Raw genomic sequence first — 21,565 nt, 5'->3', positions numbered from 1 at the left:
TTTATTTTATTTAAGGTAGTGCATATATTCATATGTTATAAGAATATTACCAAAAATAAGCCTATCTTTTAAAAATATACTTTGAATAAGACTAATTACTTTATTGATACATCTTTAAAATTTGTAGACCAATACCTTAAATGATTTTATAAACAACAGAAAATAAACTGATTTCAGTTCCATTATGTTAGACAAAATATAAATTTTATAAGAAAATTATAAAAAGAAATAATTAGTTATTTGGTAACGTTCCTATATATAATATTTATATCTATTTTAAATTAAGTTAGATCATGTGATAGTTGGTTATTTATTTAAATTTTGAAATTAACAGCAAGGAAGAAGTGCGGGAACAGCTACAAGAAATTCAAATTTCCTGCAAGTGGTGTATAAAGAGTAACTGCCCATTGAGATTAGGCTAGTCTATAAATAGAGCTTTAGGAACACGTTGTAATCAGTTCAGTTCTTCTTGGAAAACACTTAGAGACCCAAAAACGCTCTCAGCCCCTTGGCATCACAGAGTAAAATTGGGAATCTTAAGTAATTCCTCTGAACTCAAACACTTGTATTTTGCTTTCTTTCAGTTTTTATTAATAAAATTTATTTACTTTTACGTCTTTTTCTCTTTTACGTTCATGTTTCTTCTTTCATCTTCTTTTTAATTTCCTGTTTGTTTTAATTTCTGCATTTTACTTTGCCTCTGGCACCTTGTATGTTTTCCTTTTTATCTTTAATTTTACTTTTGAAACTACAATTGAGACTTTGAGACACCCACAAAAGGAGTCGTTTCCGCTCCTTGAATTAAGATTGTGAAACAAAACTCGAAGATTGTTGATTTATTTGTTGTTAACAATGGAACAAAAATTTGAGTAAAACAAATTGGCACGCCCAGTGGGACATTGTCAATAGATTGTAGTTTGTCAAAAGAAAAATCAAGAGTTTTGAATTTGCATGTGGTTACGCAGTGGTAAGTTCGTGTGTCTAGAGCCAAGGAAATCAGCGTCAGTTGACATGTCAAATACTTCTGCAGCATCTTCTTCTACTTCTAGTGATGAGATTAGAGGAAATGAATCCGAAAATTCTTCTGTGGTTTCAAACGCAGAGCCTACCTTGATGTCAGTGAGGCATGATGGCGTTGGCCATGCCCATACAGGGTTAAATGCAACTCACATAAATACCGTGGGGTGGCTGCCATATGGCTTGCCACCGGGGTATGTCCCCTCCATGGCGACACAAGGATTGCCTGTGCCTCTCTACTCAACTTTTCAAAATCCTATTTATCAAAATCCATATGGTATGTCAAATGTACCTGTTTCTGGGGCGTCAGGTTCACACGTATCACAACAAAATTTTTCACATTCTATTAATACAGGAAATAACAGTGCATCTAATTCTACTACATCCACTGTCACTAGGGTAGAAAATTCTAGACATGTATTTCCTGACATGTCAAAAGCAATGCCTGTTAATCAACCTAGTCAAACTGTGGGATCTTTAGCAAATATTAGGCAACAGATGGATGAAAGTCACCATGATCTAGTAAACATGTTAACTCATCAAATGGTGACAGTTTTAAATCCTCTTTTAGAAAACACAAACACTAGAATTGAACAATTAAATAGGCAAGTTAATAGAATTGCTACTGTGGTAAATTTAGAAGAAAATGACAACCAAGGTTTAAGATTTGATAATGTCAATCAGAACGGTGGAGCAATTCCTAATTATGATGTTCATATGCCTAGACATGGTCAAAATGCTGATGATATGTTAGAAAGACTTAGGCAAAACAACTTAGGGGGGCATTATAATTTAGCAAGAAATGTCGAACAAGTTTTAAACCGTTTGGGATTTAATGTGAGTTGTTTAAATAGACCATATTTTTTGTCTGCTTTTCCTGAATGTGTCCAACAAGCAGAGCTTCCAAGAGGTTGGAAAATTCCAAAATCTCTTACAAAATTTTCTGGAGAAGAAAATGAGTCTACAGTAGAGCATATTGCTCGATATACTGTTGAAATTGGGGAAGCAGCTTCTAATGAATATCTCAAGATGAGATATTTTCCTTCTTCTTTAACAAAAAATGCATTTACATGGTTCTCCAACTTGAGACCAAATTCTATTCATTCTTGGGCACAGCTAGAAAGAAATTTTCATGATCAATTTTTCCGAGGTGAATTAAAAGTTAGTCTTACAGATTTATTCTCTGTCAAACGTGCAGAGGGAGAATCCATTGACACCTATTTGTCACGGTTTAGAAACATGAGGAATAAATGTTTTACTCCGATTCCAGAAGCTGAAGTTGTCAAAATGACTACTAATGGATTAGAATTTGGAGTTAGGAAGAAACTTGTCAATCAACATACTTTAGATCTTTCCCAGTTAGCTGAAAGAGTAAGACAGATAGAACAAATTAAGAAAGAAAAAGAAAATTTTAAAAAGGGTTCAAAAAAGGTTGCATATGTTGATTGTTTTTCTGATAGTAGTGATTCAGATGAGAAAGAGATTTATATTGCCGAATTACGTGGGGGTCCTCCTTATGTATGCAAATCTTTGAAGCCTGTTAAAGGAAAAGAAAAAATTTCTTCTTATTCTAAAGTTGAAAATAAGACTTATTCTTTTGATATTTCTAAGGCAGATCAAATATTTGAGGTTTTATTAAAAGATAAGCAGCTTATTTTACCTGAAGGAAAAAAGATGCCTACAGCTGATGAAATAAAGAATAAAAAATTTTGTAAGTTTCATCAGGTATTTTCACATACCACTAATAATTGCGTCCGTTTCAGGGACTTGATACAAAAAGCAATTGAGGAGGGAAGATTGAAGTTTGAGGATAAAACTACTATGAAGGTGGACACTGAACCATTTGCTGCTGACTCAAATTATGTTGAACCATTCAACTTGTCAGTCAACATGGTAGAAGTTGATGCCACAATGGTTAGTGCTAAAGATGAAAATAAAGACCTGAGGATCTTTGAGCAAGACAAGAAGCCAATTTATCCTCGTCCTGGTGAGGATTTGTTAGATTTTTTGTTGAGAATTAAAGAATCTGATAGCACCATCGCCATGTGCCCAAGGTGCAATGCTGTTTTTGACAAGGAAGTTGCAAAAGAGTTTGAAAAGTACAAAGTTGAAGAGAAAGAAAAGGCTGAGTTGAGAAAGAAGATTGCTGAAAAAGAAAATGAAACTAACGAGCTAAAGCGGAAGATAGCCGAGGGAAAACAAAAGTTGGGCAGTCAAACTCCTTTGAACAAGTGCGTCAACAACACTGGAGTACAACCCGTCAACCAGAAGATGAAGACTGTGGTCATGATTGATGGAAGACCTGATGGATTTTCTCAAAAGACAAGAGTTCCTCCCACCAAAATTTCAAACAATAAATGGGTCCAGAATGTGAGAAATGTGCAGAATCAACCTACTATTTTTGCAAGAGGAAAAAACAAATGGGTGAAGCCTAGACCTTTTAAGCCCAGGTACTATGAGTCTCAGTTATGGAACATGAATCATGCACAAGACGGAGGTAGTATATATATTCCCAAAAATGCGCCTGTTCCCTCAAAGCCAATTTATTCTTGTTATAATCCTAACATGCAGCAGGTTCCTAATTATTCTCCTTGGTCAAACTGTCAAAATATTCCAAAATATTCTCCTTTTACAACTTTTGAGCAGAAAGAGAATATACCTGAGTATGTTCCTTTGGATCTATACAAGGGACACGGAGTAGATTTTCCTCCTTTGCCAACCATGGCCAAGTCTGTAGAAACAGGCAATTCTTCTAATCACCCTAAGTGCAATAAAAATGTCAAGAACAATCTTGCTGGGAAGAGGGTAATGGTTGAAAACAAGGGAGAAAAGGATGAAGATTTAATTACTGATAATTTTGACACTGGTTTTGATGATAGCTTAGAAGCAATATTTGGTGTTAAGCAACCTATAGTTGTGGTGTCAATACTGCCTGAGGAGTATAGTCAAGTCCAAGAAGTAGAGTCATTAGAAGATGATTGTTATGATGTCTTCCCTGGAAGCGAATGCTTATTGCTAGATGATAATATGTGTGGTGGAGGATTATTTGAGAGGCCTACTGAAAATGATAAGGAACACTTGCGTCCACTGCATATCAAGGCTCGTGTTGATGGAAGGATAGTCAATAAGATTTTGGTTGACGGGGGAACTGCTGTTAATCTCATGCCTGAAAGAATGATGGGAAGGCTTGGAAAGACTGAAAAAGATCTGATTAAAAGTAGCATTGGGGTAACAGATTTTAATGGAAGGACTTTTCTATTAGAGGTGTGGTTCTGCTGTCAATTGAGGTTGGTTCTGTCAATAGGCCAACTCTATTTGTTGTGGTTCCTTCAAAGGCTGGTTTTAACTTGCTTTTGGGACGTGATTGGATTCATGGAATGGGTGCTATTCCATCCACTCTACATCAAAAGTTGATTTTCTGGAACGAAGATGGAGGAGTGGAAGAAGTTCCTGCTAATAAGAGTACATGTTACTATGATGAGATGCATGTGGAGTTCAGGATGTATAATCTTGGAGTCAAGTCACTGACAGTTGACACCAAGGCATTTAATCCTGAAAGTATTGAGATGTGTAAAATAGATATGAATGATTTTATTTTAAAAAAATGCATCAAGTTTAAGATCTCGGACAAAAATAATCTCTCATTGACATTTGGGTATGTACTTCATAAATACAAAAACCTAATTGACTTAGAAATTCTGTTGAGTCTCTTAGCGCTTGGAGTCAAAACTATTAGAATGTTAGTGTGGAGATTTTATAGGATTAGAAATTTTATCAAATTTAATTGGCACCTGGAGTTTAACATATGAAAGAAACGACTTCACGAAGTTAAGATTTTGTTACTTCTGAAGTTAGGAAAATTGTGTCAATTAAAACAATGAAAGTGTGTGTCAAAAAAAACTCTTAATTGAAATATTAAAGGTCAAAACAAAGGTCAATTGATACACATTTAATGTGCCGAAATTAGAAAAGATATCATTTGACACACTTAAAAATTTCATACAAAAGAATAGACCCCATTGACAGTTCAACTATTAATGTAAAAAATTTTATAGACTTAGAAATTCTGTTAAGTCTATTACTAGTAGGCATTTAATCTGTCAAGCGAATGTGTCTAAAATGTCAATTGACTCTCAATATCAAAAATAAAAAAAATGTCAATAAACAACTAAGTTTTCTCACTTTCAATCATTGCATATCTTCAAGTGAGAAATCTTGGGGGCATCTTGTTAGACAAAATATAAATTTTATAAGAAAATTATAAAAAGAAATAATTAGTTATTTGGTAATGTTCCTATATATAATATTTATATCTATTTTAAATTAAGTTAGATCATGTGATAGTTGGTTATTTATTTAAATTTTGAAATTAACAGCAAGGAAGAAATGCGGGAACAGCTACAAGAAATTCAAATTTCCTGCAAGTGGTGTACAAAGAGTAACTGCCCATTGAGATTAGGCTAGTCTATAAATAGAGTTTTAGGAACACGTTGTAATCAGTTCAGTTCTTCTTGGAAAACACTTAGAGACCCAAAAACGCTCTCAGCCCCTTCGCATCACAGAGTAAAATTGGGAATCTTAAGTAATTCCTCTGAACTCAAACACTTGTATTTTGCTTTCTTTCAGTTTTTATTAATAAAATTTATTTACTTTTACGTCTTTTTCTCTTTTACGTTCATGTTTCTTCTTTCATCTTCTTTTTAATTTCCTGTTTGTTTTAATTTCTGCATTTTACTTTGCCTCTGGCACCTTGTATGTTTTCCTTTTTATCTTTAATTTTACTTTTGAAACTACAATTGAGACTTTGAGACACCCACAAAAGGAGTCGTTTCCGCTCCTTGAATTAAGATTGTGAAACAAAACTCGAAGATTGTTGATTTATTTGTTGTTAACAATGGAACAAAAATTTGAGTAAAACACATTATATTTTTATTTAATAAAATAGCAGTGATGTCAAATTGTAAATAAAACATATAAGCTATAAAAGTCATTATTAGCTCCAGTGATGATAAGCAAACCAAACCATATCAGATTACAAATACATTAGTAAAAAAATAAGACAAATTAAGGAGGGAAACATAATTTTTTCTTTCTTTAAAATGCTTACTCTTGCATTGTAGTGACCGTTAGACAAAACACTGCCAAAAAAATAAAATAAATTAAATTAGACAAAACTATAGAATTTAACTAGAGAGCTAACTTTTTAATCCAACATTAATCAACTTTTTAAAATTAGTTTTGTACCTTAAATCTTAAATCTTAAATCTTAAATTATAAATCTTAAATTTTAAATCTTAAATTATAAACTCTAAAATAATCTTCTAAAAGATAGAATTAAAAAAATAATTTTACAATAAAAAATTAGTTAATGTTAATTAATTAAAGAATAAAATATTATTTTTATCCCAAATGTTTAGAGTAAGTTTTATTTGTGTCCTTAATGTTTAAATCGTTCTATTTGTATCTCAAATATTTGTAAAAGTGATTCAATGTTGTCCTGCTGTCAATTACATATTATGAGCTTTAGTTTGAGTTTTGAAAATCTTTTCTTGAAATTAGAATACAAATGTCTAGAACGGAATCGATGATCCACTCCAAAAAATAGCTCATCAAAAGTTGAAACTAATCTCTGCAATATTTATATAATTCATTTTTCTAGAGACATAATTGAAGCTAAACATAAATAGTGGGTACAATATTGAAATCCAACACATCTAAATGAGACATAATTAAGAATAAATACATCAAAATGAGAATAATTGAAAAATATAATCTGATTTGTTAGTATAATTGATGTCAGGATAACATTAAATCACTTTTATAAACATTAGGGATTCAAATAAAATGATTTAAACATTAGAAATAGAAATAGGACTTACCTTCAAACGTTGGGACAAAACGATACTTTCCTCTTAATCTATTTTTTTTTTTTAAAATATCCTATTTATTTTATGATGTCCCTGTTAATATTAAAAGCAATGAACCAATGATGGCACTTAATGAGAATTGGTTGAGACTTGAGTGAGATCCAAATCAAGAAAGACGTAACTCTCATAATAGAAAGTCTTTTCCTTCACCTTCTTATAGATTGCACACCCTATTTTACATCATTTAGCCAATAGAGGAAAAAATGGTTAACAGCACTACCGAGTGCAAGGTTGTTATTATTAGGGAATTTGATAAAGAAAGGGATGTCAAGGTGGTGGAGAAGCTTGAAAGGAACTGTGAGATAGGGACCAAAAAAGGGGTCTCCATTTTCACTAACATGATGGGTGACCCTTTGTCTAGGATTAGGTTCTACCCCATCCATGTTATATTGGTATGTGTATGTAACTAATATCTTCTCATCATTTAATTAATGTAATTCCGCTGCTGATTTGTTGTCCAAATTAAAATCAAAATTTTTCTTCTACCCCTTAATCAAAGTTTACATTATCTATGTTCCATACTTTGTAATCTATTTTATATATATAGTTAAAAGTAGGGTAAAAAACCTATATATCCTATGTTTACAAAGCATTATTTTATATCACGTGATTGAAAGTATATTAGACTAAACTATTTATTATTTGCTTCATAAATAATTATTATAAATGCAGGTAGCTGAACTTCTTGAAAGCAAGGAGATTGTAGGGGTAGTTAGGGGATGCATTAAGAATGTTGGGACTACTACTCCTCCTGGTTCACTCTTGAAGATGGGTTGCATCATAGGCCTTAGAGTCTCTCCTACTTACAGGTAATATTATAATTAACATCCACTTTCTTTAGTTTTAATCGGATAAATTTAACAAGTTAGCTAAAAACCCTTATTAAACGTATTAATAATTTAATATAAAAACTTTTCATTGAAAAATAAGAAATTTGGGATGTTTTTGGTTTGCGCTTTTCTTATTTTTATTTTCAGCATTTTTTATTTTTAAAATTTTGCGGAAAAAAAAAAGAGAAAATAGGAGGTAAAAATATATAATTTTATTGTTTTTAATACTATTTTTTTTTACAAAATTCAAAAAACAAAAAATACTAAAAATAAAAATAAAACTAAAAACATAAATCAAATACATCTTTAGATTTTCAATATATTTATTTAATAACTGTAACAAAACAAATATCTTGAACAACAATATATATATATATATATTAGGTCATAGTGCATGTTTGTAAAAAAATTATTTAAATTATCATTCAAATATGCAGGAGAAAAGGGGTTGCATTAAAACTTGTTACCTCACTTGAAGAATGGATGGTGAGAAATGGAGCGGAGTATTCATACCTAGCAACAGAGAAGAACAATGAAGCATCCAAAGCCCTATTTGCTCTTAAGTGCAACTATGTGAGTCTTAGCTCACTTGTCATTTTTGTTCATCCAACTAGCACTAGCACAAGCCTACCAACAAAGCATATTTCTGAAAGGGATATTAAAATAGAGAAGGTGAACATAGATCAAGCAATTTCCTTGTACAAAAGAATCTTGAAAACCAAAGAATTGTATCCATTGGACATAGACACTATCCTCAAGGAGAAACTAAGTCTTGGAACATGGGTATGTTATTACAAAGATGAGGGTTGCATCAAATTGCAAAACATGGTAGATAATAATAATGAAGATTTTATTACTACCAATAATAATCAAACCCTAATTGGATCAACATCATCATGGGTAATTTTTAGCATATGGAATACTTGTGAATCTTATAAGCTTCAAATCAAGAAGTCTTCTCATCATCATCCACTAAGGTTTCTTCACACAACACTGAAACATGCAAGAGAGAAGATTATTTTCCCATGTCTTAGAATTCTAGTGAGTGAATCACTGAGTAGACCCTTTGGATTTCTCTTCCTATATGGGCTCCATGGAGAAGGAAATAACCTTGGAAATCTCATGGAATTCATATGGAGGTTCACATCAAGGTTGGGAGAAAGCATGAAAGATTGTAGAGTGGTTATCACTGAGTTAGGGCTTGGTGATCCACTTGCAAATTATGTTCCTCAGACAGATTCTATGTCTTGCATTGATGATCTTTGGTACACAAAAAGACTCTCATCAATTGGACATAACAATGGAAAGGATGAAGAAATGGCTATGAAGAGATATGTAGGGAATGTTTTTGTTGATCCTAGAGAATTTTAGAGCTATATGTATGTATTTCCCTTTCAATTTCAAGCCTAGCTACTATTAAATTGACCTAATAAATTAGATTGGTTTAACTTCTATAGCTTAGCTTCTCATGATCTCTCTTATCAATTATGATCTAAGTTGTTAGTAGCTACCTTAACTAAAAAAATTGCATTGATGGTTAAAATCTTTACTGCCTTTTTAATTTATTGTTTTCCTATTTCTCTATTTATTTCTTTTTAATTTATATGTCATTATCATTTTCTAATCACGATTTTGTTAAGAAATTAATTTTCTTTAATCCTACAAAATACTGAATAAGCAAAAATTAAGAGGGAAAGATAAATTTAAAGAAAAAAAAAATTATTGATTAATTATCGACCGAAAAAAGTTAGTTATTGTTTTAATATATCCAAATATATTGGATTAAGAATGTATCAATGAATATTCTTATTTGTTATTGTGACATTTATATATCTTTGCATTAACATATCTAAATATAATATATATATATATTTAATTTAAATACATTAATATCATTGAATAATTCATAACATGAAAATATCATTGCTGAAAATAGATGTACCAATAAACCATGAGAAAGTCTATAGGATCAGCCGTTTATTAAAATTTGGCTAGCACTTAATTAGTAAAAAAAAAATAAGTAATTCTATATCATTAGATGTAATTTTTTATCATTAAAAATACTAATAATAATTAATTGATGACTACAAATTACAAAATTTACTGACCTATAACACTCCTAAATAAACCATACCGTAGACTTAGTTATGCCCTATTGACAGTATATATGCTGCCATGAAGATATTTCAAATCAATTGAATCAATCAAGTCAATATATGTGAAGACACACACAGAAACAGGTTGTATGTAGTGATGTCAAAATTTTCGTCTGTGGTTATCATGATTTTATGACCACAACGTCGTTGTTGTATGACACAATGTAGTTACAACTCAATCATCAATTTTTTTTTTTTATTTTCAATAATTTTTTTCTATTTTAAACATTTAAAAAGTGCCCTTAATAAAACTAAATTAGAAATGTTTTCTTTAAAATATAAAAATTTAAAATGCTAATATTTTTCCTTTTATTGAAGAAATATTTTGAAAATTTTTATCTATTTAATCTATAAAAAACTGTAACACCATTTAATTGCAAAAGCCCCTATAGCTCAGTGGTAGAGCGTCAGTCTTGTAAACTGAAGGTCTGTAGTTCGATCCTGCATGGGGGCAATTTTCTAAATTTCTTTTCTTCCATATTATGTTGTTCATTTTAGTCTAACAACTGAAATATTCACAGATCCTAAAGTTGATACTTGATAAAATAAAAGCTGAACTCAAAAACATGCCATTACTATATTGACTCTCACCAATATTTTTTTCTCATTGCAAGTATTTTCTCTCCAAAAATATGGAACTGAAACTGGATGCAAACTAGTAAGTATTGGGTCTGCTTTATTCTCATTCAAAAGTCGGTTCTTAAGAGTGCTTGGAGCAAAATTTAAATACTGTACACTAATTTTAACTTGGAGATCGTTTAACAAGGAGAATGAATTATATTATATGTTTATATATTTTCACCGTTCATTAAACATTTTTTGTGAATCCCATTTGATCCCACCTTCTGAATCAATGGTAAAGCCTAAAAACCAAGACATGATAAAAAGCATATATAATCTTCAGATTGAGAGAATCTATTATGGAAAAGAAATCCACTAAAATGAAAAAATTTGTAAAATAATAAAGTAAAAAACTAATTAAGTAATTATTATTAAATTTATGTCTTCTATTATGTGAAAATCCCACAACTTTGATACAAGAATAATTAAATTTTCACTTTATTATCCTGAAGTTACCACCAATCTGTACTAAAGGCCAAAGCCCAACCACGTTATCCTTCACATCATACTATCTTAGCATGTAGCCAGAGTATATAATATCACAAAATCTGGAACGTCCAAAACTGGAATTTGATTACATTATAAATGTCAGGGTTGGTTATTTACAATCTTAATCTTCACAATCACAATACAGTGCTCAAAAAACAAATCAAGACTATAGGCCAATCAGGCCTTATTCCAAAACAAGACAATAACGTTTGCAATCTCAATTTTGTCAAGGAATAAAAAAATCTAGACCTGAGCTTCTGTGAATTATCAAAGTTCCCTCATAGTAGCTGTCTCTCACCTTCATCAAATCTTGAAGGAAAGACTCAAAAAGCCTCAGAAAAAATGTAAAGAATTAACTGCCAACCCAGCTCCTCTTTCGAGCCGGCCTATGTTGCTTCATTTCACCTGTATCGATTGCCGAGTCATTGTTGATAACTGAACTCTCTTCTGCTTTGGTAGAGATTGGCTGCTTAAACCGCTCCCTGCGCTTCTCCATCTTCGCCAATGTATCAAGAATCCTTTGGCTGTCATAACCACCTATTAGATGGACAGCATTATTTTCATTTTTTGACCGTCCCTTCCTCTCAGTTTCAGTGAGCGTCGCAACTTCAGAAACATCTCTTCTGGATGTAGAAGCCTCTAAGCATGGTTCTTCCATTACAATCTGACCCTCCTCAATATCCGAGCAGTCCTTGTGCCCTTTGTCCGGAATGTTCTGAAGTGATTTCTTGTTTCTGTGGTTGCTCTCACATTTTGAGGTGCTCAGTTTGATGGTCCTGTGACGAAATTCTTCAGAACCCACCAAAGCTCTCCGCTTCTTAGCCATTCCCTGGTTCACTGATTCAAGCATATCCTTGTGTAAGACTCTGGAACTTGAGAGAGACTGCAGAATCAATCATGAGTCCACATCACAAATTTATAATCAAACCATACACCTTGAAAATATCAATGCTCTAACCAATAATAACAGTAAGAAAGATGATGATGATGATAATTTTGGACACATGCGGTATAATATATCAAATAAATACGGTGTGATAAATTTCAGTAGCAGATTAAAGTAACAGAATCCTAAAGTGACAGCATATAAGTAAGGGTATTAACCACCCAAGCAATCATAGGCTTAGTCCTTGCGAGTTTGAGATAAGGGTTCAATCCCTGTTCACGTGCTTGTAATGACTAATCTTTTTTGGAAGAGACTAATAATGACTTCTAGGAACTCAACCACAACATTATGATAGGGAATAAGTTCAAATCATAAAACAATAACAAGAAAAATAGTAGTAAAGAATTAACATAACACAGTAAATAAGCAAAAGAGTGAAGACAGTAGTATAGTATGCATTGAACCAATCAAGTTTGGTAAAGAAAATGAGCCCAAAAGATGTTTAGTATACAGATCCTTGACCATAATTTCCCCAACTTTACCTTTCCTTCCTCACTAACAAGATGTACTGATTTCCTATATCTGGGCACGGCTTGCCAACATTTACCCCTGTCCATGATTTTAGATCTACCATTTAAACAATTCTCACTACTTCTCGGCATATTTAGTTGATGCTGCTGAAATTCTATACCACCCAATTGCACCTTAGCATGCAAAGAGGTTGCATGAATTTCATGATGCTGAAAAGTATTTTCATCTTCAATCCAATTAAGGACCTCAGAAGGGGACCTGTAACACTGATACTCTTCTGCTGGGTCAATCATGAAATCTTCATCCTCAACAGCATCAGTATAACCATAAGACCCTCTGTTGTTTCTAGCATGTTCATATCTTCTAGAAACCTCCAATTTTTCAGTTACTCTAGTGCCATATGCATAGTTTCGCATGGAAGTTGCATATGATTGTCTATATTCCCTTCTTTTTTTTGAAATCTGATGACGTTTGTATTTCTGAGAGTAATCTTCCCTTTTCCCAGGCCACAAGTTATCCAAATCTAAAGGTCTGTCACAATGTCTATCCCTTCGAGCAGATCTTCTAGGATCTATATCAATATCTGAGAACGACTCTTCATGTCTATTATTTAAAGATTCCATATTTCTCTCGGAATACGGAGATATTCTATAGCTTGTGTTTAGAAACTCTAACTCATATTCATCAAGATCATCACTGTAGTATCTGTCTCCAAAACGGTCATTCATTCTTCTTCTATGAGCACCCCTCTCCTCATCAGGAAAGGATGAATGTTTTCGAGGAAACTGCCTTAACTCCCAACAAGAGTGAGGACTCAGGTCATCAGCATAGTACTCCAAATCAGCATCATGCCATTTTCTCTCTCTTCCTTCATCATCTGCCATAGGAGATCTCGATTCAAAAAAATAATCCCTCTCATTTTCATATTTTCTGTCATATTGGTTTGTCTTCTCCCGAAATATTTCTCGATCATCCCGATATGAATATTTAGTGTGCAGAGTTTGAAACAGGTTGTTGTTAACCTTTTCTCTGCCATAATAGAAGGATTGTTTTGTTTCCCTATCATATCTTCTTTTACGACTAGCAAAACCTGGCGCTCGTTCTTTACAAATGTCATAATCAATAAATTGATTTCCAAACAGAGACAGATCCCTTGCACTATAACTGGGGATAGAGGAAGAATCATTATCATATTCGATGGGATAATTCAGACTAGAACCACGCCAGTGTCTACCATTTTGACGCCTGCATTCCTTTTGAAATGGGCGTTTATTTCTTGAATAGTAAGTTACATTTGGTGGTCTTCTGTCCAAACTGTTGCCTTTTGAGTTCTTACGATGAACTGGCAAGGAGTTCTTCAAGCTAATGTCAGAATTCACTGATTGCCTTCTCAAAGGGATATGACTTTTCTCATTATCAACATGCACACTATTTTCTGTTGCCTCAGAATCGCTATCAGTATAGGAAGTCAGACTGAGCTCTTGATCACCAAGTGACAATTCTGATTCAATCCAGCATGGATCAGCACTATATGTGTCTATGGCAATGCCTTGCTCTGATTTCATTTCTCCCCCTGGAACTTGTGCAGCATCATTTGAATGTTTGTCTACTTCATCCTGAAGTTCATGTTCATCTACTTCAGGAATCAGCCCAGTTCTGTGAAAGTCATAGTCCAGGTAAGATTAGTGAAGCTGATACAACAAGTCCAATTCACTAAATAATGTGACTTCAAGTAATCACAAGGAACTTTAAAGGAATCATCAGTCAGATCTAATATCAAATAAATAGCACACCTTTCTTGAACTGATTTTTTCACAGCTTCCAACTGATCCTCAGACACATCGAGTTCACCAGAAGAAGTGAGGATTTTGTTATCAACTAGAGCAGGTTCCCCTTCTAATGATGCATCCATTACAGTGCTATTCCCAGAACGGGAGCAATCATCAGAGGACTCATGCACCTTGATCTGCTCAAACCAAACATAATTACTACAAAGACACAAGACAGTTAGAGCAAAAGAATTGTAGTAAACTTAGTGAGACCTCACTTGTATAATGACATCAGAATCCTGATTGCGTGGGCGCTTTACATCCATTGATGGTTTGCGTTCAATCATATTATCCTCAACCTGAATTGCTCTGCCTTTTGGCTGAGTTACCAAATGTTAATCAGTACCAACGTCCAGCTTCATATACTGAGAAAATAACTTGAAACTAATATCGTGGCATAAATATAAGTGCAGCTGTTTAAAATCTTAAGTTATAGAGAATAGATAAAAATGGGGGGAAAACTGGAAAAGAAGCTCTGCATCGGAATAGGGAGATGCTTTTCAAACCATTGACCCAATGCTCCTCTTTATGTTAATAATGCACTAGTGCAGACTGTGTAGTACAACACAAGACACCTCATACATGGCTCCTATCACCTGAATAACCTTAAAATTCTAACAATGGCCAAGTAATTATCACAAGCATACCAATTCAAATTCGGATGAAGGGGAAAGTGCACTCCCAGACACAACTTCATCAATTTGCTGACTCATGGCTTCCTGAAATATGTTGTAGTCAGCAAGAAAGTACAAAAGAAATTACCATGAAAGCTTAAGTTATAACACAAATTTTTTATTGTTCTTTCACAACAAGTACAACAGACTTACACACCTGAGTCAGTTTTAAAGATTCATCACCAGAAATACCTGTTCCCATAGTTGTTTGCCAAAGTTGCTGCTGCATGCAGTTTAAGTTTAGGTTATGGTCAGCTAAGTTTCATTAGATCCTCTGGGTTAAATGTCAATGATATCAATACTAAAACATTAAACAAACAACCTAAAGAGTAGTACCAAAATCAAGTAGCTTCAGTATTGCGAGCTATAGAAATGGATAAAATATGAGAATTAAAGGCAAGTATGCAGCATCACGTAAAAACTATAAGGTAACATTTTCGCACAGTAATATAGTAATATACACACCAATGAAGCACAATATAGCTTCCATGTATTCTCATTAAATCCAAAGTTGAAATAATCTGTTATGTCAGCTCCGGGAACCCTCCACGATTTCTCTGGAAACATCTCAATGTTCACATCAAATATACTCCTGCAATGGATGAGAGAATTCAGGACAGAAGATAATATCTGTGAAAGCTCACTATGTCCAACATACCCTAATATCACTCTTTGTGCTCAAAGAATCACATAAATCTATGACGATAAGCTTACTTGCAACAAATTTCATATACCAAAGCAATTAAAACACCATAAAAAAATGCTACAGAATTAATTGAGGCACGCATGAACTACATGTCAAAATGCATAATACACTGACCAGTACCAAGGTAGAACCGATCCATATCCATATTGAAACCCCATAGGATTTGGTGTGGCGCAAATTCGAGTAACATGAGAGGAACTTGATGGGAGGTTCTGCGAACATGTATCGCCATTCCGCCAGCTTTTGCTCAAGGAAGAACCGATTCCCAGCGATATCAATCCTTGATTCCTTGTATACTACAAAGCACAGACACAATACACAACAAACCAAAATCTATTAGAAACATCAAATTAACCACTTCTCATTTTCAAAAACACTGCCACAAGACCAAAATAGAAAAAATTTGACAGAAAAAGAAAAAAGTAGGACTTCAATTGAAAATAACATATTAGAAAATAATGAAAAACAATGACTCCATTATTAATCGAATCTATGTGTTTTAACTAAAAAAAATTCTTATTCATTACCGTATCCAATCCAATTCACCACAAAATTATATAAAGTAACAGCAATTCAGCTTCCGAACTTGGAACGCATAACAAACAAACCATCAAAATTAACAACTTTCAAACATGTATAGAGGATTGAAGAACGAACCTTACGACGAAAAAACAAGGAACCGTATCCACCTCTGACCCCATTCTTACTCAGAAATTCGGACCTATCCTCCAATCGCTCACCACCACCACCATCGCCGCCACCTTCACCACCGCAATCATCATCCACGTCATCAGAACGAGCAACAGGTGGAAGACCGTTGCAAACGCCTTCGTCGTCGTTCAAGACAATGTTCAATCCGTCGTCGTCGTCACTGTCACTCAAGGCAACGCAACCGCCGTCACCGTTACCGTTAGGATCGGGCGGTTGCTGTCGCTGTTGCTGCTGCTGAATGAAGAGGTCTGTGGTTGGAGCGAGAGGTGGAAGTTCCACGTCAGCATAGAGTTCTCCAAAATCGTCATCGTCATCGAAAGCTTCCATTTGCGTTTTGTGTTAGTAGCTAAGTTGGTTCCTTTCCTCCATTTTCTTCAACAAAATATCTTTCTTGCCCAAAACCCTTACAAGTCACTCAGTGTAAAGTGTTAAACCCTAGCTGCTTTTTTTAACTCATATTTTTACATTTTTAATTTTTTATTTTTCGTTTTTTCCCCCTGCATGTTGTTGGAAAATTATTTGTAAATATTTGTCATCAAATTAAGTATGATTGTGTATCATTATACATAGCAAAAATGATTAAGTCTTGATTTTTTAAGTTTTTGATAAAGAGGAAGGCTAGGGGTCAGTAATTTTGGTATTTTGTAACTATCAATTAGTCATCAATAGTGTTTCTAATGGTGGGAGATCATTCACTTTTGTTTTGATGGTTAAGTACTGGCCAAAAAATACAAAAGTTGTTGGCCTCCTAGACTTTTTCTTTGATGAATACTAGTGTATGTTCCGTATCTTACACGGTAATACATAAAATTATATAAAAAAATTTTATTAAAATTTAAATGAAAAATATCTATTGTAATTATTATTATAAATATTTTATAACTTAAAAATATTAAAAATAATTAATATTTATTTTAATTAATTTGGATTGGTTGAATGAGTATCTCATTTATCCGTTTAAAAAAGTATTTGGAATTCGAATTTCGTCTTATGTATATAACAATCCATTAGTTAGCGACAGACCCTTAATAAATAGAACATCAATATGTGGTGAATTAGTCTTCGACGTGCTGAGTTAGGAAATCTGTAGAAAAAAATTGTTTTTGTCTTTAAAATAAAATAATTTTTCATTAATAGCAATACTTATGGATTTTTGTCTTTGTTGAAATTTACTTGGGGCAATTTTATTTGTTGGTATCATATTCATTCTTAAAGTCAAAACAATATGATCAATATTGTTACTTGTTAAAAATTCACATTTTATGAAATGATTTTTAAATTTTCAAATTCATAAACTTATGTCATTACAAAAGTTATTAGATTGATTAATATTTCTTCATAATATGGTGTACCAAAACACCATCGTTGAGTATTAGTTAGCGTAAAAAAGAAAACAATAACAACTTTTGTTATTCAATATATAATTTATTCTATTAAAAAATAAATTAATATTTCCTAAACTTGTAAATACATTTTCTTCTAATTTCTTATACCATTTTATTTGAATATTTACAATTAAAAAATAGCAAATGACTATACTATCCTACAATATATATGATGTACAAAGTAATTTCTTATCTTGAAATGAATTCTGGTTAGTGAGATAAAATTTAAAATATTTTTTTTACTCAAATTTAATTTTAAATTTAGAATTGATTAACAACTCATCTCTTTTTAATTTCAATAAAAAAATAAATTGGTTAGATGCAAAATATTCAACATTTAATAATTTCAATCATTTAAATTTTTAATTACCAAAAATTGGGTTAAAAATTAATTTTAAACTCAATAATCGATAATATATATATTATATTAGTACGTAAATAATAATATCCTATGTATTAATTATTTATTTTTTTTATAGAATTAATGTATAATCTATTGAGAATTGATTTATTATTCAAAATTTTTTTCATAAACTTTATAATATGTAATAATAGTGATCTTATTTTTTATTATTATTTAAAAAATTCTTCATAATTGTTAATTATATAATTAACTTAATTAATAACCTTTATTATTATTTTTATACTAAAAAAATATCAATTTATACTATTTACATATTTTTTTACTACTAATAAATAAATAAGTATTTACACTATTATACTTATTGTCTTAGACGATGACTTAAGTTATTTATTTTGTATGTTAAATAATATTTTGTATGTTAAATTTATTAAATATTAAGATGAAAAAATTGTTCAATAAATTATACAAATAGTCATTACAAAAAAAAATTATATATCATATATAATAATTCTTGATATATATAGTGTCATGTATATATTAAGATTATCTATTTTAATTATATGAATGATTATTGTTATTTTCACTTTTTCATTACATTAGAAAATAATATTTAAGACTAAAAAAAAGAGATAATTAATTTTTTTAATTTGAATTAAAAAATATCTTGTAAATATATCCAATTTTTATAAATGCTAAATGTTATAATATTAAATAGTATAATATTTACTATAACAATGACTCAAAATATTAATCCAATATATATTTGGATCTAGTAAGATCTCAATGCAAGCAAGATCAACTAAAATACATTGTTAGGGTCCCAAATCTGACTTAGGTCATTACCTTAAAGGCCCAATGCAGATGAAGTCCACGTGTCCCTTCTTAAATCGGCTCAGATTGGATCTCCGTTACTAGTTAGATATGGTAATGAGTACTCATGGGAGCGTGAGAAGCCCCTTTCCATCCCTCACTCCTATTTAAAAAAAATGCCCCCGTTCATTCTCTGTCATTGCAAGTTCTTGTTTAATTACCCCTTAGGGAACGCAGATCTTCTCGAGTATCTACGAATATTCTTTGAAAATTTTTGAAAAAAATTAACACAAAAAAACATAATATAATAATCATAAAATAATCAATTCAATATAATTCAACATAATTTATAACATATTCGTTATGAAAAATAACATTTCAAAAGGAGAAAATATAAAAACATATTGCAACATAATAACATAACATAATTTTTTGAAACGATATTGAGCAACGTAGTGACGAATTTGAGAGGCAGAGAAAGTGAGTTAGAGAGAGAGGATCGAGGCTGAGAATGAGTCTGGAAGAAAAAGAAAAATTTCGAATTGGAGGTAGAAAGTAGGGTTACTAAATTCAAGAAATAGATTTATGTATATATAAATTAGGGTAAATTAATAATTTCATATTCGCGTAAATTTAATAGGTTCTATGGGGTGGGTACTTATGTCCGTGTCCCATTAGGAGTGGCAAACGGGAAAGCCCGTCCTGTCTCACCAAAAGTCCGCCATCTGGTGGGCTGACCCGCCCCGCCTTGCCCCGTCTAATAAGGTGGTCCCAAATTTCTCTCTCGCCCCGCCTAATGGTAGGCTGGCGGGATCTCCTTTTTTTTATAAACCATTAAATATTAAATAATATATATAATTTCACAACAATTTCAATAAATTTATAATTTTTAAATTCACATACATTAAAGTGTTTATAATTATAAATATGTAATAAACATAATTATAAACTAAATTTTTTGAAACAAAATAATAAAACCAACATTGTCTAAAGTAAAATAAATATTATCCAAAATATATAATTAAACATCTTCAAGTTTATAATCAATCAAACATAAAACATAATCCAAAATATAACTTAGAACATCTTCAATTATCATCTTCATCCTCTTGTAGATCAATAACATCATAAAAATTTGTAAAAAAATGGCCCTGACAAAATAAAAGCTTGGCCCAGCGGAAAAGTCTGCCCTGCCAAAGCCCCACCCCGCCAAAATCCATGAATTAGGCGGTGCGGGGGTAGGCTGACTTTTTAAGTTTGACGGTCTCAAATTTCCAACCTAACCCACCTTTTTGGCGGGTTATGCGGGTCAGCCCGACGGGTTTCAGCCTATTTGCCACCTCTAATCCCTGTCCATTTTCGCATGGCAGGTCATGAGGATTTCACGAGTCCCCATCTAGTCCCAAAATGCGAGTAATCCCTGTAAATACCTGCTTTGATTGTTTTTGTGATCATCCCTATTGTTAGCATTCATTGGTTCGAGACGTGGAGCTATTCTAGCCACTCAATAAATTCTCAGATAATCAAAGTTTAGGTTATATCATTTTTATAAAGTCACATGTATCCTTGTTATGACAATATTAATAGAAGATAAATGGATAAACACTAAGCTATTATTTGGATATAAGATGAAAAATAAGAGAAAAGAAAATGAAAAAAAGAAAATGAGAGGAAAGAAAATGAAAAGAAAATTATATTTTTTTTTGTGTTGTTTAGATGAAGAAAAAATGAATGGGAAAAAAATAGAAAAAAATTTTTTTTTTGCTTGGATGGAAAGAAAAGTAACAACAACAACAACAATAAAGCATTGTCCCACTAAGTGGGGTCGGCTACATGAATCAAATGACGCCATTGTGCTCTGTCATGTGTCATGTCTACAGAGAGACCATTTACATGTAGATCTCGTTTGACCACCTCATGGATGGTCTTCTTAGGTCTTCCTCTGCCTTTTGCTCCTTGTCCATCTTCCATCTCATCCACCATCCTGACTGGATGTTCTATCGGTCTTCTTCTCACATGTCCAAACCACCTAAGATGCGATTCAACCATCTTTTCCACAATGGGTGCTACTCCAACTCTCTCCTTTATATCTTCATTCCTTATTTTATCCAATCGCGTATGACCACTCATCCATCTCAACATCTTCATCTCTGCCACACCCAGCTTATGTTCATGCTCTCCTTTAGCCGCCCAACACTCCGTACCATAAAGCATAGCCGGTCTTATAACGGTGCGATAGAATTTACCTTTAAGTTTTAAAGGCACTTTTTTGTCGCATATAAAACCAGATGCACTCCGCCATTTTGACCACCCTGCTTGGATCCTATGATTTACATCCTGTTCAATCTCTCTATTATCCTGTATGATGCACCCAAGATACCTAAAACTTTTAACTTTTCGTATGGTGTTTTCTCCGATCTTCACCTCTATATTAGGGTTTTCCCTTCTCGGACTGAACTTACATTCCATATATTCCGTCTTGCTACGGCTTATGCGTAGACCATACACTTCTAAAGCTTCTCTCCATAACTCCAACTTCTTATTTAGGTCTTCCCGTGACTCTCCCATAAGGACGATATCATCGGCAAAAAGCATGCACCATGGCACAGGCTCTTGGATGTACTCTGTG

General features: G+C 32.5%; 2 protein-coding genes, 1 non-coding gene and 1 pseudogene across 4 annotated transcripts; 3 read left to right on the top strand and 1 right to left on the bottom strand.

The window, feature by feature from the left end:
- The first annotated feature begins 2,838 nt into the window (after window positions 1–2,838).
- Window positions 2,839–5,470, top strand: LOC148566758 (uncharacterized; annotated as a pseudogene).
- An 82-nt stretch (window positions 5,471–5,552) lies between these two features.
- Window positions 5,553–9,145, top strand: LOC110270540 (putative N-acetyltransferase HLS1). Its single transcript, XM_021120146.2, has 4 exons — window positions 5,553–5,580; window positions 7,140–7,336; window positions 7,617–7,753; window positions 8,212–9,145. Exons 2-4 carry the CDS (start codon window positions 7,148–7,150, stop codon window positions 9,143–9,145), a joined length of 1,260 nt encoding a protein of 419 aa, XP_020975805.1. The 5' UTR covers window positions 5,553–5,580; window positions 7,140–7,147.
- Window positions 9,146–10,312: 1,167 nt separating this feature from the next.
- TRNAT-UGU (transfer RNA threonine (anticodon UGU)) lies at window positions 10,313–10,384 on the top strand. Its single transcript has one exon. It is a non-coding gene; the product is annotated as a tRNA-Thr (tRNA).
- A 716-nt stretch (window positions 10,385–11,100) lies between these two features.
- Window positions 11,101–16,799, bottom strand: LOC107638984 (uncharacterized). 2 transcript variants are annotated; one of them, XM_016342385.3, is made up of 9 exons: window positions 16,324–16,799; window positions 15,781–15,962; window positions 15,426–15,552; window positions 15,118–15,183; window positions 14,934–15,005; window positions 14,505–14,606; window positions 14,251–14,423; window positions 12,469–14,113; window positions 11,101–11,923 (listed from the first exon to the last, which is right to left on the bottom strand). In XM_016342385.3, the coding sequence occupies exons 1-9, from the start codon at window positions 16,702–16,704 to the stop codon at window positions 11,393–11,395; spliced, it is 3,279 nt and encodes a 1,092-aa protein (XP_016197871.1). In that variant the 5' UTR covers window positions 16,705–16,799; the 3' UTR covers window positions 11,101–11,392. The 2 variants fall into 2 exon arrangements, with proteins under 2 accessions (XP_016197871.1, XP_020976514.1); XM_021120855.2 differs by having other exon boundaries at window positions 15,118–15,180.
- Between the last annotated feature and the right edge of the window lie 4,766 nt (window positions 16,800–21,565).

Source organism: Arachis ipaensis, chromosome B4 (assembly GCF_059453495.1).
Source record: "Arachis ipaensis isolate K30076 ecotype BB chromosome B4, ASM5945349v1, whole genome shotgun sequence".
NCBI classification, from domain to species: Eukaryota; Viridiplantae; Streptophyta; class Magnoliopsida; order Fabales; family Fabaceae; genus Arachis; species Arachis ipaensis.
This window is presented reverse-complemented; position numbering and strand designations above follow the sequence as displayed.